The 19,055-nt window shown below is 43.3% G+C and overlaps 1 protein-coding gene across 1 annotated transcript in view; it reads left to right on the forward strand.

Annotated features, from left to right (window-relative positions):
• ANTXRL (ANTXR like) overlaps positions 1-18,404 on the forward strand; it is a 93,734-nt gene extending 75,330 nt beyond the window's left edge. The window contains exon 19 of the mRNA XM_025214827.1: positions 15,098-18,404. Coding sequence (XP_025070612.1) covers positions 15,098-15,319 — 222 coding nt within the window. The 3' untranslated portion in view covers positions 15,320-18,404. The remainder of the gene's footprint in view (positions 1-15,097) is intronic.
• Positions 18,405-19,055: the final 651 nt, after the last annotated feature.

Below are 19,055 nucleotides of genomic sequence, written 5' to 3' on the forward strand. Positions count from 1 at the left end.
CTCATTCACCCTTTGTTCCGTGCTTTGGTTTCCCACCTATCAAACTTGAGAAACAGTACCTCCTTTGTAAGGTACCTCTGGTTGATGCTACCTTGCTAGGTCATATACAGCCCTCAATAAGCTGGAGTATGCAGCTGCACTGCAAAATGAAGCCATGGCCTGACTGACCCCATCCCAGCTCCTCATCTGCTCTTTCACATTAGTGTGAAGTGGATGCAAAACATCACTGCTCGCAAAGGGGTGGGGTGAAGGAGTCTCATTTGCACACTACACAACTGTCAAACAACTGGGGTGTGAAGGAAGGGAAGAATACACTGGTGATGTTCTGTGCTCCTTTTGGGCTGGGGTATCTGGTAGAAAAGGGCTGTGGCATGTCACTGGTGTTAATGGCACTCTGTAGGACCTGCGGAGCCAAGTGTATGGACGCTGTAACACCCCACCTTCCCTAGCTTCTGAAGTGGAAGAGGGGACTTTTGGAGACTTGGGGAATGAGTGGTTGAAGCATGTTACATTCCAGCCATCCTGCACAGCTTGTAGCAACCCACAGAGGCCACTGTAGCAGGGGGGTGGTAAGAGAGATCTGGCTTGGTAACTACTGCCCTAACCCACACTCAGAGGCCAAACAAACCCTCAGCAGTTCCTGTACAGCATTGGTATAAGCCAGCTCCCCGCCCACCCCGGCCCCAATTCCAGACCTGGCAGTATGGACCTGATCTGGGTATGTCCCAAATGCCAGCAGGTATATGTTAAAATCCCTTCCTAGTACTGGGATGAAGACGAAGCACACTGTTCAAAGGGCCTGTTTAGTTGCTGCTTTCAGCAAATCCATTCCATTTTGCATTTCAGCACATACTGTCACAGGAAATTCTCTGAGGCTTGGTTTACCAAAGAAACCTCAGCTGAAAAAGAAAGCATTTTTCTCCCAGCATAATCACTCTCGTTTACTTTACACTTTTAGAAAGTTATCTTATTTTCATCTCTGGAAATCACCTTCAAGGAAGATGAGAACTTAGACTGGATAGGTTGGATCCTGCTTTCCTCTGTAATCTGTAGATCTCTGGTGCCTACATTTATAAATACAGGACACTTTCTTAGGATGAGCCAATGGTCTGCATGTCCTAAGCTAGTCACAGAGGAAAAGGTCTAGACTGACTTCTTAAAGCTGAAGTTATACTTGATGCGTTTCATTGCTCAATAGTGGAGAGAAAGGAGGGATCGGCAACCAAAAATTTGCTCCAACAGTTGTTGTTTGGTGGTATAATACTCGGAATTTGGACTTCTGGGTCTTATTCAGATCTTTGATGTTGAATCACTGTGTGACCTTGAGCAAGTCACTGCTGCCAGGATTTTAAACAATGGCTTGGCATCTCATAAGCCATGAACTTGGTTTTCAAAGGTACTAGGCATCCTACAATGACAGGGGGTGATTTGGAAGTGCTCAGCATTTCAGGGACTTGGGCCTTGGCAATATCTGACTGCCCATCTATAAATCAGAGGCTCCTCTTTTGGTATTTAACAGCTACATGCCTCAGTTCTCAGTTTACCCACCTGTAAAATGCTAACACCACCACAATACTTACCTTCATTACAGCTGTGGCAATTGTCAATCCTCCTGGATCATGGTGTACACACGAGAGCCACCCAGACCTTAGATGCATATGCCTGGGCAGGAATTTTTTTTTTTTTGGAGTAGAGGCTGCCTAGACCTTCCATCATCCCTTTAGGCCACTGAGACAGAATCCAAAAACCAGACTGAGTCCAGATGTTTGGTGCCTCCATGGCTTCAGTTGTATATGTGTCTGGGAATCAAACCCAGATCTCCTGTGGAGTAGGCAAGGACTCTATCACTGAACCACAGGGAATTCCCTTTGCAGCTGTGAGGCTTAATTAAAGTACTTCTTTAGCAAAAAAAGAAAAAAAACCCCAAAAACATTCTAGACAAGACTAATTAATTACTAATACCTGTTATCAGGCTGCCACCCAGAGGTGGGCAGCAGTTTGAATCCAGCCTGTGCCTGGGAACAAGTATCATTGTACGCTGGCTGTCTGCACAGCAGTGCATGAAACTCATTCTAATTAGTTCTTTCAAATCCCAGTAATGGTCTCTAATAGGATTTGAGCCTGATTCTTCTGTTCATTCAGAGATATGATGTAATCACCCAACTAGTAATTGGCAGTGCTACAGGGGGTAGCTGGGACAGCAGCACTCAGCCATTTCAAACTGCATGCATCAGAAACTTCTGCCTGGTTCTGAGGCTTTCTTCTTTTGCTTAACCTTTCTGGAGCCAATTACCTTCATAAGTAACTGAAAAATTAAAGAGACAGAGGACACTGCCTGCCGCAGTAGGTGATCTCACTTTGTCACTTCCAATGAACATGAGCCCCATTCAGTGCCTGGGTACCTGTTTGCAGACTTCTTATGTCTTGCTTGAGATTGCATTGGTAGATACAAGCCAGAGTTTTATTTGCTTTGCCAGCTGCGGCATTATAATGGGGACTCATGTTCATCTTGTGGTCAATCATGACCCCTAAGTCTCTTTTGGTCATGGTGCTGGCGAGTGTAGCACTGCCAAACCTATAAGTATGATGTGGGTTTTTTCTCCTGAGGTGGAGCACCTTGCATTTCTCCATGTTGAATGTCATCAGGCTTTGATCTGCCCACCTTGCAAGCCTGTCCAAGTTGGCCTAAATCACCAGCCTATCCTCTAGCGTGACTGCAGTTCCCCATAATTTGGTGTCATCTGCGAACTTAGCCAGTCCACTTCTGACACCCGAATCCAGATCATATATGAATATATTAAAGAGTACTGGTCCAAGCACTGAGCCCTAGGGGATGCCACTGCTCACCATGTGCCGTGTTGACTCGGTTCCACCAACTAGCACTCCCTGGGTCTGACCACAGAGCCAGTTCCCCAGCCATTGGACCATAAGGTTGTCTAGGCCACCGTTCCCCAATTTTACTGTGAGGACATCATGGGAGACCAAGTCAAAGGCTTTTTTGAAATCTAAATATATGACATCAACCTCTTCTCCTTTGTCCAAGTGATTCATCACCTGGTCATAGAAGGAAATGAGGTTGGTCAGGCAAGACCTACCCACAATGAAGCCATGTTGGCTAGCCCTTAGAATGTTGCCTTCCATTAGCCTGTTGTTGATGGTTTCTTTGATGATTTTTCCAAAATCTTTCCAGGTATTGAGGTCAAACTGATTGGCCTATAATTCCCTAGATCTTCCTTCCTTCCTTTCTTGAAGATCAGCAGCACATTGGCCCTCTTCCAATCTTCAGGAACCTCTCCTGAGCACCACGAGTTCTCAAATATCCTCACCATTGGTCATGCTATGATGTCAGCCAACTCTTTTAGCACTCTTGGGTGCATTCCATCTGGGCCAGCTGACTTGTGGATGTCCAGCCTCTCAAGCTGTTCCCTCACAAAATCTTTGCCAATTATAGGTGTATGATTGCTCTTACCCTGGTAGTCCTGTGTCCTGTGAGGCAGGGTGATCCCCTTGGGCTGGTGGAAAACTGATGCAAAGTAATCGTTGAGGAGATTAGATTTCTCCTGGGTGTCGATTGTCAGCTACCCCATTTGGTTCATCAAGTGTCCAATATTGTCCTTGTTTTTTTCTGACTTCCCACATATTTTAAGAAGGACTTTTTATTGTCCTTGATTCCCATAGCCAGTTTGTGTTCATTTTAAGCCTTGGTTTTTCTGGTCCGCTCCCTACAAAAACGATAAGAATAGTGAATATAGGGCTCCTATACATATGCAGGGAGGCTGCTCCAATGCGCTGGAATTAGAGCATGTCGGAACAGACTCAATCAATTAATCGAGTCTGCTGGAGTGTGGTAATTACTGCTCTCCAGTAGACTCCAGCATCACATGTATCAGTGTCCCCATGCTGAAAAATGGTGGTGGGGTGCTTTGAACTAAAGTTCATTCATTGAACATGATGCTCCAAGTGCTTAAAAATGGTGGCAGGGGCACTTGAACTAAACCTTGTTGAACGAGCTGTAGTTGAAGCACCCCTGCTGCCATTTTGAAGTGTGGGGATGCTGATACAGGAGATATAGTGGACCTTTAATTAGATCAGCTCTTGAAGCCATTCTAATTAAAGCGCCACCCCCCTGCCCCTGCCCCTGCCCCAGCCCCAGACCATGTGTAAAAGTACCTAGGGCCAAATTATGTTTCACCTTTACACAGCTAAGTGGTACTTGTGTAGCTTCAGCTTTTGACACTTGCACAACTTCTAGATTCTGTTTCTCTCTGTAAGTGGGACAGAATCACCCTGGTATATACATACAGGGGAAGAGAGGCTGGCAGTAGGGCTAGGGACCTAAAGCAGGGTCCCCTCCATTCCAAAGTAGTATCCACTCACTGACCTGCACTCCCTCTGGTTTGTTTTTCTGCTCCTGGACCCCACATCTTCCCCTCTTGGTGGCCTAGTGGGCCAACATCAAGCTAAAGGCTGGAGAGGGCTCTGGGCAATGCCTTACCTATAGCCTGAATGATTAGTGCACTTTGCTGGAAAGTGAGAGAGGCAGGTTCAGACCTTCTCTAAGTAAGGAGGGCCTACACCAACGTGAATCTCCTGCCTCCTAGGCCACTCTCCTAACCACTAAGCTATTGAGCTAAAAGGTAGGAGGGACTTCTTCCTCCTTGTGGTTTTCCTGTGGCTAAAACTTTACCTAGTGGTATGCATGTGCTTGGGGTGATTCTGTTCTTCCCTGTGTAGTCTATGTGGCCATGATGCAGCCTACTGAGTGTTTCTAGAAGGGAAGCAGAGGGTGAGCATAGCTCCACAAGTGCAAAGAGAGCCTCTATTCTGTGTAATTGCCAAAACGTATACTTACGTGGCTATGTAAGTGCCACTTAGGTGTGCAAAGGTAAAATAGGATTTGGCCCTTAGTATCTCAGTGTTGAGGGCTTAGTTGATCTGTGGGCATAATAAGGCCGGTGTGTGAGGGAGAAACCCTCCATTGACCTGAACTTTCCAGCTGAAAATATGAAGGGCAAAGAACAAAGGGGTAGCTTATTTGCGCAGTGTAACAAGATCCTGTCCATGTCTTGTCTGATTCATGCAAAAAATGACTCTGTTCACTAAGGTCTGACAGTCTCCACCTTTCTATGCACCTGGGCTCTGCAGGCCTAACACTGCCGAAGGCACTTAATTACAGTTTGAGAAAGATTGCTTATAGTCAGTCCTTTGTGGGTTCTTTTGCTTTCTGCAGCAAGTAGCCAGTGTGCTGGGGCTGGGGCTGGGGCTGGGCCTGTTGCCACCCAGCAAATGTGGCAGCAAATATTTGTTACTATTGTTGCTAGGATTGTTAAGGCCTCCTTCTTATAGGTGGTTTACAAACAAGACCCCTTTTCCCAGAAAATACAAAACAGAATAATGAAGAAAACCTTTTGCAGCTAACCGCTAGCTCTTCCCTGAACCACACAACAGTCTGGTCAGCATTCAAATGTGGAACTGTGTGGTCTAGTGGTTAGAACAAAGGATGTGAGTCATCGTGAGTCCGGGACTGTAAATGCCAGTTCTTCCCCAGAGGTTCTGCATGACCTTGGACAAATCACATGTTCTTTTAGCATCTGTTTGCTGGCTTCTGAGTGAAGCTGGGGTTTTAGGTCTGCTCTGGGCTTAGCTATGGAAAGCTTTCATAGACCTTATAATGAGTTTTGAGTACGTCTAAGGTACTTTGAAATTGTAATTAATGCAAAGGGTCACTGCGAAGTTGCAACAGTCTTAGCTCCCTTCCTAGCCATTACCCCAAGCTCATCCTTTTTTGCCTCTTCAATGTTTCTGTGATCAAAATGTTGTGAGTTCTCCATGCCAGCTTCTCTGGCCAACCCTGCCTTACGTGCCTAGCATGGAAGCATGGATAGTGGTAGTGTCAGTGCTGAGCTGTGAATAAGGGCCTTGCAGGGAGTTCGTTCTTCTATGGTATATTGACCGTAGACTAAGCTGTAGATTCCATTCATTTTTTGGCTCCCCCCTCAGACACTGCTGTGTCTTGCAAAATCATTGATCCCATCATCAAGCACCACAGCCCACATGTCCACCAATGAGATTATGCATCCCTTCTGCCCACAGCCCACATCTTTTCTGTTGCATGAACAGCATCAGCCAGTATGGGAGCACCTGCCCCTGGCACACTGAGGAAAACCAGGTTTCAGTTGCTGGCAGCAGACAGAGGAAGGCACGGGGAGTCATGCCTGGGAGAGGATGCCACTGCTGCCACTGGGTCCATACCTGCCTCTGTTTCTGTGGGGCAAGCTGGGTCTCTGCCACTGGCAGTCTTGAACCAGCTGAGGTGCAGTGTGGGGTCTGGATCCAAGAGTCAGTTGAGAGTCTTGAGCTCCCTGTGGAGCAGTCCAATGACAGCTGAATGTGTATTACTTAATACAATCTAGAGATAACTCTTCCCACCAGAGTCGTAACTTCGCTATGATATGATTGCACTTGGCACATGTTTCACTGCTTGAATGCATAGCCACTGGTGTTTTAAGTGCAGTTAACACATCCTAAGTTTAACCTGTGACGTGGCCCTTAGAGATGACCTAGGGGTGGGCAACAAAAATGATAAAAGGGTTGGACAGCAATTTATAGTTAGTGCTGTACCAGCACCTGGCCAGGAGCAGGCAGGATAGCCAGATTATATTAAGTAAAGGGTTACACCAAGATGAAATTGATTAGAGGAGTGGAAGCAGGACTGACACCCTAGTGTAACTTCATTTGGTATATAGATACTCTTCACTTTCCAAGAGTTACTTTCCTCTGGAGGAGAAAGACTTACAACAGTGTAAGACTGTACATTGCATATCAGCTCCACTATTACTATGAAGTAAAGTCTGTTTAGTTTACTCCATGAGTTGCATGTCCACATCCTTAGGGTTCAATGTGTTTAGCTAGCACCTATCACAGTAGGGCCACACCATTGCTTGTAGCACCTAGATCAGGGGTGGGTAAAATGTGGCCCAAGGGCCGGATACGGCCCGCCAGGCAATTCTTTCTGGCCTGCAGGGCCCCTAAAAAATTTAGAAAATTAATATTTATCTGCTCCTGGCTACCTATCACGTGGCCCTCAATGGCTTGCCAAAACTCAGTAAGCAGCCCTCCACCCAAAATAATTGCCTGCCGCTGACTTAGATGCTGTTGTAATACATAAAGTTGATAGTAACAATGATTTGTGTGTAAATAATACCAAGAGGGTTAGGTTCACTTTTGTGCTGTTGAGCATTTGCATTCATATCTCAATCATCTGTCTTTGGACCCCCTGACTGTGGTATTCAAAGGCTTCACAGGCCACGTCCCCATGAGCAGGAACACATTTCCCTGGGTTCAAGCAGCAGCAGCACAAGGTGTGTAGCTGCTACTACAGGAAATGCCTGCGCCACGCGTGCTCCAGCACGCGGCAGGTTACCCCTGGTGGAGGAGTGGAGGCTGGGGCCAGACCCCAGCAGCCTTACCTGGGGTTCTGAGGGCCTCGGAGAGCTGCAGCCGCAGTGCTTCTGCAGCAGGGAGCCTGGCCAGCAGCTGAAGCGTGGCTCTAGCCAGCCATAGAATCATAGGGCTGGAAGGGATCATTGGGTCCAGCCCGCTGCATGAGCAGGAAAGACATCTGGGGTCAGACAACCCCAGCTAGGTGACCGTCCAGTCTTCTCTTAAGGACCTCTAGGGTAGATGATTGCACCACCTCTGTGGGGAGCTTGTTCCATAGTCTGGACACCCTAGTTGTAAAGAAGTTTTTCCTAACGTTCAGTCTCAAACTATCTTTCGGGAGTTTGTGGCTGTTGTTTCTAGTTTTTCCCCAGGGCACCCTGGTGAGCAGTTGTTCACCAAGCCCCTGATGTATGCCTCTGATATAGCAGTAAGCCGCAATCAGGTCCCCTCTCAGGCTTCTTTTCTTTAGGCTGAAGAGTCCAAGATCCCTCAGCCTCTCCTCGTATGGCTTGCCATGCAAGTCCCTGATCATGTGGGTGGCCCTTCTCTGGACCCTCTTGAGGTTTAGCACATCCTTGTTGAAGTGTGGGGCCCAGAACTGGATACAATACTCCAGCTGTGGTCGCACCAATGTTGAGTAAAGTGGGAGAATCACTTCTTTGGTTTTACTGGAGATGCATCGAGTGATGCATGCCAGAGTTTTCCTGCGTCGCATTGCCGGCTCATATTCATGCTGGGGTCTATTGTTACCCCCAGGCTCCACTTTTGGATGGTGCATGTTGCTGCCACATGTGCTACCCTGCATTTTTTGGTGTGGGTTTTTTTGACCTCAGGATCTCCTGGGGTCAATTAAATGCCCCCCATCCCCACCCCCACCCTCCATGCTGCAAAGTAGCAGTGCAGGGAATGTCTGCATGTGCAGTGTTTGATGCTGCAGCCGCATACCACACATCCACGCTTGTTTGGACATGGCCACAATGTTTAATGTATTGATTCTCACAAAACCCCTATAAGAAAGGGCTATCAACCCCATTTTTGTTCTCTAAGCAAACTTGGTTTATTTATACAGGGGCCAGATAAAACTAGCTGTTAAGAAAAGAGTGAAGTTGATTTCTTATTTAAGGGGAAGAGTTATCATTTCATTTTTAGGTATTGGTGCCTCTTTAGGATTGAATTTTAAGATCCTCTTCCTTCAGTCAACTTCTGTTTATCTTCAGTCTTTTCACAGTTTGCTGACTGCAGTTATCCTGGTCATTAATTCTGAGCCACTGTACACAATTCTATAGAAAATAATTATCCAAGAACAAATACTAATACATTTAGGAGGTATTTGAAAGCGAAACCACTAGTCTACAGAGATAAAGAAAACAGACCCTTTCTTGTGATTATTTTAATGTTCTCATTTGAAACACGACTGAAAATGAGAAAAAAGAAAGAAAAGAAGAATTAGTCCCAAGTTACACCTTTTACATTTCCTACATTTTCCTTTGTTTTAGATAAGCTTTTCTATCCTTAAACAATTTTGTAGCCTCTTCTTGCATGTTAGTTTCCCTTAGTAAGAGCTATTCAGCTAGTCTGAAAACCAGGCAGACTTCGTGTAGGTGACAAACTGTTTCAGTGCCCCACTCATTTTTAGCCCTTATGCTGCAGGGTAATCAGTGCAATTCCAAGGAAATTGGTGAAGGTTTTAATGAGCCATGACATGTTCAGCATTCAGTCAGCATGAAGTGATGTGTGAGGAAGCTTTTGTCAAATGTTGATTCACATAGATTCTGGCTCCTGAGAAGCCAAACTCTAACAGCTTAATCCTGATACCATCCTAGCCAACTTGAACAATGAGTTCATAGAATCCCCTTGGATCAGATCCTTCCTTCTGGAACGATTACATCTGTAAACTGTTTTGTTGCTTGATCCATACGTGAATCAGTTAAAAACCCTCCTGAAGATATCAGTGGGTTTTAAATCTGGCACCCATTGCATATTCTGAGTTGAATTTTTAGTGCTAGGTTTAGGTGTTGCTCATCAGCAATGTATCATTCTTTTCAATCACTGTTCTGGAGTTTCCCGTGATTTAACTTTCACAACATTCAATTAGGACCAAATCCAAAACCACTGAAGTCAGAGGGCCTTGATTTCCCTTTGATTTCAATGGGCTTTGGATCAGGTCTTTGGTTCTACTAAATAGATTCTGACTTTGCTTATATACCCAGACTCAAATACCTCATTCCCTATAAGTAGTACCATTTATTTTACTTTTTCCTATGTACCTTTTCTCCGTATCTTCTGGCTTGTAGATACTGAGTAACTGTTTGTATTCCTTTGATCTTCTCATACGTACTTCCAAAAAGAAATATTGAGGGCCTTTTTTAAAGCAGTTTATAGAAAGTGAAAACAGATACATGCATACAGTATATGCCTGTTAATACAAAAACATTAATTGAAATTACTGAAGATAGAACAGGGGTAAATTTGGGCCCTTTATTTCCAAAAACCCAAATGAAAATTACATTATTTTTTAATGTCAATTTTAATTTCCCAAGTGCTGTATTTTGGTTGAAAGATATTTTATTGCTGTTTCTTATGTAATGTTCATAGATTTTATGGACATTATACATCAAAACATATAAACATCTTCAGACCATTTTATCCTGAAGTGATAAACTTTAAATAAATGCTTTCAATTTAAATTTAAAAAATAATATTAACCCTAAGATGCACAGAAGTCTTGTCAGGGCTTAAAGTGTAAAGACCAATGAAACATGCCATTCTTAAACATAAAAATATGTTGTTTTCCTAATTTCAGTGCAAACAGTCTACATGAGAAAATGATTATGGACAAAAAAATCCTTGAATTTCTAACACATGAGAAACACATAACAAATAGAAAGGAATCTAATGACAAAAGGGGTGAATATATAAAAGTCTTCCTACTTTAGTACCTTGTATGCTGTCAGAACCAGAGGTAAAAACTTCTGCTTGCATGCACATGTGAGTTTTAAGTTGCTGGTGTCATTCAGCAGAGTTCTCCGTATTTTACAAAAGACTTGCTGAATAGCACATGAAAGGCTTGCAAACCAATCTCTGAGGAACTAAATACTAATGGCCAAGAAACAAGCCTTAGTGGCTTTGAAAAGGGTTTTTGTTTGTTTGTTTCTTTTAAACCACACACAAAAATCACAGCCTAGGTGGTCGAGGAGGCCTTGCCCAGAAGTACAAAGCGCCTGAATTACACGTGTGATCATTACACTGGGAGAGTAGTGGCTTTGAATAGCCTGATTGATGCAGTCAGAGTCAAGATGGGGGCAGATCCTGCTGCTTCAGTATTTGTATCTTTGAAAAGCCAATTTGGCAAACAGGATAACAAGAGACTAACAAGTGGATGGACATATGGGAAGGAAAAATAATTGTATGCTACAAATACTGTGCAGATGTGAACTGAAGTAAGGGCGTAGCTCCATATGGTGTATTGCTGACCTTCAGTTGGTCCATGAATGACAATAAGCTGTGTGGGCCAGACCATCTGAGAGATTTCATACCAGGAGTGCGGAGAAAACCAGACAGAACTGGATTTATACAGATCATCTGCTTCTTATGAAACAATAAAGCAGCTCCCAGCACCTGTCGCAGTTGGAATCATTATGGTCTTACTGCAACTTACAACTTTGACACCTTCCTTTAAAAGATTTAATGCAAGTCTTACTTACTGGGAAAATAATGCCATTTGCACCACTGGAGTGATTGCTGCTGTCAGCCCCTATTAATCACTTGTGTTAATTTTTATAGTGAGAGCATAGGGGATGTGTGTGAGAAACACCAGGAAAAAATGCAGAAGCTGTCTCCATTGTAGGCTTTGCTTAAATGCACTGTATTGGCTTTAGGAAAGAATAATTACTTAGCTAAACCAAATGTATAGGAACAAATTCTGTAATTGCTGCCTCACAACATATATGCTTTGTGTTACTTTTTCTTAAGGTGTTTAATCAACGACAGGCTGAAATGCATGTTAATGTAAGATGAATACAGTGTTATGCTGGTGGGAATGTGTTAAAAGTTCAGAATCTGATCCTGAAGCCTTTACTTGTGAGAGCAATCCTGACCCACAGAAGTAACTCTATAACCAACTCTTGTTTCATGAAGGTTTCCAGGCTCTGACCAATAATGTTTTGGAAGGCTAAGCTCCATAGTGCTTGCGAAGCACTTTGAGATCTTATGATGAAATGGACTAAGCATGATTTATTATTATTATTTTTAGTACCATTTGCTCCTCCTATTGTCTCCTAACTCTGGAATTGTAGTGCAAGATAACAGTCCAGTCTTGATTTATTAGTGGCTTCAGTGAGTGTTGAGAAGAATTTGATCCAGTATTAACTGATTGTTGACAGAGAAGATTGCAAGCTAACACTGCTAATCTTGGGAGAAGAAATGTCACAATATATACATCGATCATCCAAATCTATTTCTGTCAGACTCTCCCAACCCAACTGTATTTTTCACGACACAATGCAGTGCATGGCCTTTAAATTACCCATCTGTCTGACAAATCAAAGAGCGTGGCAGAAACTGGCAGCAGTTTGACATTGCCTATTGCTTTAACTGAAGTGAAAGTAATGCAAACAGATTTATGGGGTCCCCTTTGATTATAGACTATGAATATATTTAGGACTGATGTTTGTGAGGGAGACTGAACAGAGAGGCTGAAAAGGCTTGTAGGCAAAAACCTTATGAGTTTGTAGCTTTATTTACAGGGAGGAAGACTATTTTATTTAATATTTGGCTTTTTCCCTCAGTTGAACAAATGAATTCCATTCCCAGAGTGACTCTTCTACACAGCAGTGATATTCTGGTGCTATTATCTGGCCCTAGCAAATTCATGACCCTGTAAATGTCACAGAGTTTCATAGACTACAAATGCAAAATCCAGACGTTTACTAGAGCACTTTCACCACATTTGCTGCGTGCAGGTAAATGTTGTTGGATTTGTTAGGCATAGTTTATTAATGTAGCAGAGGGCACAGAAAACAAACCTAGTGGGAAATAGGACAAATGGCAGTTAGAGACAAGGAAGGCCAGGCCAGGGGCAACACCTGGTTGCACTTCCCTATTCTGCCACTGACTCCAGTTGTGACACTGAACAGCTCATTTAGGAATTGTCTTCACTGCAGATGTAAGCTGTACTTTTACTTGGATGTCCCCCATAGCTTGCTACTCATGAAAACCTGGCTCAAGTGTAGTATGGCTTTAAACCGGCCAGCTGATTTGTCTGGGCTACAGGTTAAAGCCTGATGCTCGGTTTAGTAGCCTGTCCTCTTTGCAATGAAGGGATAAACCATTGAAAAGCTAATAATCTCTCAGTGAAAAAATGGCCAGGTGGCTCAGCTTCCTGCAATGCAAAGAACTGTGGGATGGGATCCCAGAAGCCCTGGTGTCTCACATGAATGAGTCTAGCTCCAGTGATGACACAGGGTTGCATTTATTCATGTAGTAGCAGCCTTTTTTTCCCAAAATTGTATTGTCAAGAACCAGGGCTCAGCTGTCCTACACACTCTAGAGGGAATATTGGCAATAACCAACAGGCAGATGTTTAAACATCTGCCTGCCATTACCCCTTTTGCATAGTCTTAAAGATGAGATGAAAAGAAGAGCAGAAGTAATGCACCACATGGTGTGGAAATTCCCACTTGTGCACGTTCAATTTGTTGACAAATTCTGTCTTTTAAGAGCAATGCTTTTGAATCAGTTTCTGTAGAAATGTGGGTTATGGCCACTGCACACATAATTCACTTTTCAAAATTTTGAGGCATTTTTCAGAACTGCAGCCAATGTACAGGCATTGGCAGGCTCCAGCACATGACCAGTAGGGGTGTCATGCCTGAAGTCTTGGAAAACCATAATCTTCATTTTATTTGGTAGTGGAGGGTCTCTCAGACTCTTTTACATGGTTTCCAGCAGTCACTTTATTGTAAAACCCCCTACCCATCCACCCCAATCCAGGTGAAGATGATTCGTGGACAGATGCATTGCATAGCTGTCATGTCTAGCAGCAGCAGCAGCCATGCAATGCTTTTCAATTTCCTCATTATTTAAGGAGCTTCTTTAAGCAGCAGTGAGGAAGGACAGGCCTGGAAGCTGTGAAGTAAGGGAGGGTGGGGAGGCAGGGCAGCAGCTAGGGTGTGACAGGGATGGCTGAATAAGCCTTTGGCACATTTCAGTCAGTAAGTGCTGGATAGTGCCTGAGGTCTGCTCAGGGGGAGGCTGGATGGGGCCAGAATATTTCTTTCTCCCTCTCTTTAGGGCTCTGTTTTGACTGAATGAAGTCCAGTTTCTGTTTACTTCTATTTCATACCAACACTCCACATGTATTAAAGAGTTATTCTCCATCTGCCCAACTCCCATACCCGTAGCCCATAAGTATGAATATATCGTAGGAGGCATCTATTTCAAGATCTCACCAGAGAAGGAACATGCAACTGTATCACCTAACTGCATGCTCTCCATGTGGGGCCTTGGTCTAAGGAACTTGCAGGCTGTGGATATACTGGCAGAGCTTTACTTGCACATGGGATCTGATATGAAGTGCCACTAGTGTGGACACGGCTATATCAGCAAACATGTATTGTCTACATTATAGCAACCAGATGTTACAGGTAGTAGCTTTGTAGAGCAGCAGATTGAAAGTCCAAGACCTCCACAGCTGTTTAATGCTCCTATTTATAAGGTAGATGTAAATAGCCTTATGAAGGTCCTTATTTGAAAATGAGCTCCCACTAGCAGTCAGTGAGGTAGGGGAACTGGGAATTTTGTTTCTGCCAGGTCAGGGAGGTATTGTGTTTTCCCCTGGATGCGATGGAAGACAGCAGTTATGTTAACATAGGTCTGAGCAGAAAAGGCCAAGTGTGGGACGTGTTCACTGAGCTTGAATCAACTTGTCCTGCATATGTCAGCAGTCATTAGACACTGCCTGGGCTAGTGACTAGAACAGGGACCTGGGAGTCATGCAACTTGGATTCTGTTCTTTCTGCCACTGACTTGCTGTACTGCCTTAGACAAGCCCGTCCCTCCTTTTTGCTGTAGTTTAGCCCTCTGTATCATGGCAATAATACTTACTCTCCCATGCAAAAAATGTTAAGATCTGTGACTGGAAAGCTTCTTTGTACATGCAAAGTATCTTTACTATTATAGTTTAGTAGTCTCCAGATTAACACCTCTTAGTTTAGTAGTCTCCAGGTTAGAGACTCTTAGATTTCTTAGATCCAATGAAGAATGTCTTGCATTTGAAAGCTTGTCTAACCCTATTACGCAGGTGGTCCAATAAAGGATATCACCCTAAGAAATCCTTGCCTCTTTACTACTATAGACACTCCATTTCCAAACACCAACAAGCTCTCCCTGGAAGACTATGGAGCAGAATCTGAATTGCAGGGTTCTTTCAGGCTCTTTCTCTAACAGACTCATCCAAAAGCTGAGTCAAAATGTCCCGTGTTTGGGTAAAACTGAAATTTGTGACTGGGGCTGACTGAATATCTATTGAAAACTAAAGTGATTGATCTTCACTGCTCTTGACCTCTGTGGCACCAGGGTTTCTATTTGCTATTTGCTGCTAAAGATGCACAGAAGCACATGGGGTTTCATGAATATTGATTTCTCTTTTAACCAGGGAAGATGCATAAGCTTCACCCGGGTGAAATCAGACGGAACCTCCACCCCTTACAGTCCGCCGCCGAAGAATGATGCCATCCCCCTCAACAGTACTACGAGAAGCCCCTCTCCTGCAGCCTCTCTGCAGCCTCCTTCCAGGCAGCCGCCTCCAGGACCACCACCCTCCCGAGCCCCACCAGGACCACCACCATCACGCCCACCCCCACAGCCTATGGCTTAGAGTGTGGCAAAACCAAGATCGACAACACACATCTCTTTGCTGAACACAGCATATTTATTGAGTCTTGGTTTACAGTTGAAAGGTATCACAATTTGTTGCTGGTCAGCAAAAAAAAAAATTGCCACGTGTCAATTTTAATGTATGAATATATTTATACTACACATGCTGAGTAAACTTTCAGCTGTTAGATCCACAGCTGCTGGGAAGGGAACAAAACCAAAATAATCATCTAGACATAGTAGCAGCTTTTATACGTATAGAATTTTTATACTTTTATAGGATTTATCCACACGTGATGTTTGTATGACATGTCATATCAAACATTAAAATCCTAGTCAGATACACATGCATCAGTCAGTTGATAGCTGCCACCTGCAGAGGGTTAATTGTGGGGCACTGAAACAGTTGCTTCTTTTTCCCACAAGCAGCAGTGCCTCAAAATGCAGATATGAAACAATAATTACAAAGGCAAATGCTTTGGTTCTGCAGGTGGAGTTTCCTTGGTTGATGATAGATAAAGGTGAAGTTCTGTTCCACATGCCTTTGGGAATCTAGTCTGTGGGTCCTATGCTGTGATTTTTTTCCTCCTAAGATCAGCATTAAACCAAAATCTATGGATTTAGTCCTTTGTTATTAATTTGCATCTTGACAGAATCCAAAAAGGCTCAGTTTGGGTTTTAGAAATGCCAGACTGGGGCAGATCCAGGTTCTTTTTAACACAAAGTTCAGAGGAATTTGATGGAGAGAAAGACCTTCTTTTGGGCTCTTTCAGTAATTTCCATTTACACAAAAATTCTCCTCCATGGAATGGAAACATTTGTAATCTACACAAGAATGTCACTTTATGGAAACAACTTGTGTTAAATAGATCAAGAGCTTATAAGAGAATGATTCGACTTCTTTTAGTAGTGCAGGTTTTCTTACACTGTTAGTAGGATTGGGCCTTTTTCTGATTCAGATATCTCAGACTTCACACACGTGTAAAATACAAAATATGGCTTATCAGCAGGGGCTTCCCCCTTTTTTAACACACCAAGTGTGAGAGACTTCTGGCCCATGAAGAGCAATGAACCTCAGTTCTGTTTGACACTAGAGAATTATGCGCACGTGCACACGGATAGGCAGGTAGCTATGATGTGAGGTAGGATTCAAGAATGACTCATGAATGATGCTTGCTAAGTGCTGCCTAAATGGCTTGGGAGCAAATAATCCCCAGTGGATCAAAATAATTTCTGAATGTACAGTTCTTAACCCAGTTACATGTTATATCATATGAGAAAAGTGTCTGCAGGTTCACCTTCTGGCTAGCACTACCTTTGTTCATGTGATTTATATAGAAGCAAAGGTGGCACTTACGGGGGTATAACTCCATTTATTTCAAACTTCAGTCAGTGTACAATTGGAGTTTTTTTGTGTCTACCTAAATTCTCATGGTGTTTCCTTTCAGTATTTTAAATCTCCCCTGCTGCCTCTGCAACACAACCACCACTGCATTGCATGAGAGCTGTAGTTCAAAGCTGGTGAGAAGCACAAATGAAACCACCAGCTTATTTTCATTGTCGAAACTGAAGGCAGCACTAATGTAAATGTACAGTGTTGGCTGCAAAAAGGACATTCAGGTTTTTAAAAACCTGTCCAACTGCAATTATCTCAGGAGTTATAATAACAGGGTTGAGAAAAAAAATGAGGGGGAAGGGTCTTTTTATAGTCTGGCCAAATCTTCAGCTAGTGTAAAGTGGTGTAGCTCCACTGAAGCCAAGGGAACCTCACACAAATTTATGCCAATTGAAACCCTGGCCCATGGTTTTTAACATGGCAGCATGCCCATAATGCGATGTGCAATGAATATTTCACAAGAGAATGATCTTCAATGAGCATGCACCATCATTTAAACCTGCCTCAGGTGAGAGTCTAACAACACCCCTGCGGCAAGGGGAAATCTGCAACTGGCAACAAGTGGCACTTAGCACAGGTGTAAACTGTGGTGGAAGGGAACAAAGTATCTGGGAATCAAACCCCAAGTGATCTAGATTTGTCCAGGATCGTCTTGATTTAGCATATGAAGATGAAGGCCGCCTCCTCCCTTCAGCTCATGCATGGATTTTGGTGAGAGGGCTGCTGTAGATTAAACAGACCTAATAACAAAAGTCAGCTCTAGGGTGGAGTGAAAGAGCTCATTGACGAGTGCATTCATTTCATGAACTGTACCAGTTCAGATACACATGTACCCATTTTTCCTAATCCTTTCTATTCCTGTCAGTCTTTAAACATGATCAGTAATATCCTTTGTCATTTTCAGTTGCTTAAAAATGCTAAGTAAAAGAGCATTTTACTTAGAAATCCCTGCTTCTGTAAATATAGAGAGTTTTACCTGGAGGAGACAGAATGCTTCTGGACCTTACTGCTGGACAGTTAGAGTAATTTATTAAAAGGGGCTTGAGGTGAATAAATACAGATGGCTGAGGACATGATGAATACAAGTGTGATTATGCAGTATAGCATTTTCATATTGTTCTCTGTAACTTTGGGAAAGAGGAAATATTGAGTACTTCCTAGTGTGTTTAGAAGTTTGCTACTGAGCTGATGCTTTTGAATAATGCATAGAGAATCCTAACGTTTATGAGTGCTTGAACCAATACGTAGGTTATAGTAGATTTACATTTGGGGAAACAGTTTTTTTTAAAAGGAAAACAATGTACTGTACTAATCTTTTCTAGAAAGGTGTATGCTTTGGAAATAGTGGGGAATGTGGGCTGATGTAACAGCCTCCAAACAAACTGGGGGCCGTGAGTTTGAGGAAGTTTGATGGAACTTGCTGGATTTCTTATTTCTGAAGGGCTAAGAGGGTTTTATCCAGGGAGTATGCTTGTTGCCGGTACGTGTTGTACAGCTTTCTGTAACTAACAGGCTGCTTCCATGTTATAATTTGTATAACCTTTATGCATTTTGTGCACCTGCTTCATCTCTCTGAAAACCCCGCAACAACAATGCCTACATAAGAATGTGGGAAATTGTAGCCAAACTCTCATAATCCATCCTAATGTAGTCTTAATTGATTTACAATCTACAATAAAAGTGCTTAATGATTTAGAGGGAATAGTTTTGCTGTATTTAAAAGAGCACAAAAGTTGTCTTGCAAGTCAGATGCCCCATCTTCAAGACTCGTGCTCCTAGAATTCCCCAACATGTACTCCAGCACCTATGGTTGGTCTAAGAAAAGACATGATACTCCTCTTTTGATATCATCCAAGAATATGTGACCCTTCTAGTGCACAGTCCCTGGTTACTTCCATTATGCTGTGGTTAAGGCAGTGGACTGGGAGCTAGCTTCCTGAGAGCCATTCCATCATCTGCTACTGCTTCATTACATGGCCATGGGTAAGTTGCTTATTCCCCACCTATGAAATGGGAATTTCAACCCTAGAGCACTTCACAGGGGTGGGGTCATGCTTAGTTATGTGGGAGCATAGTCTAATGTAAGGTATGTGGGTGTAAACCTAAAGTAGCCTCACCAAAACCCCCCAGTCATGTCTGTTACACTCTGGTTACAATTTCAAAGTTATGCTTCCATCTCTCAATATAGCAGAAATAATTTTAAAAGATGTAGGACAACTAAGGTCCTGACCCTCAGTTCTATGTCACGGAGCAGCCTATGGTGAATTTTACAGCTGCAGCATCATGGGGGCCAGATTAGGGCCAGATCTTGCACTTCTGACACTAGCAAAGCTCTCGCTGA

The sequence above is a fragment of the Alligator sinensis genome, unplaced genomic scaffold (genome assembly GCF_000455745.1).
Source record: "Alligator sinensis unplaced genomic scaffold, ASM45574v1 scaffold264_1, whole genome shotgun sequence".
Taxonomy (NCBI): domain Eukaryota; kingdom Metazoa; phylum Chordata; order Crocodylia; family Alligatoridae; genus Alligator; species Alligator sinensis.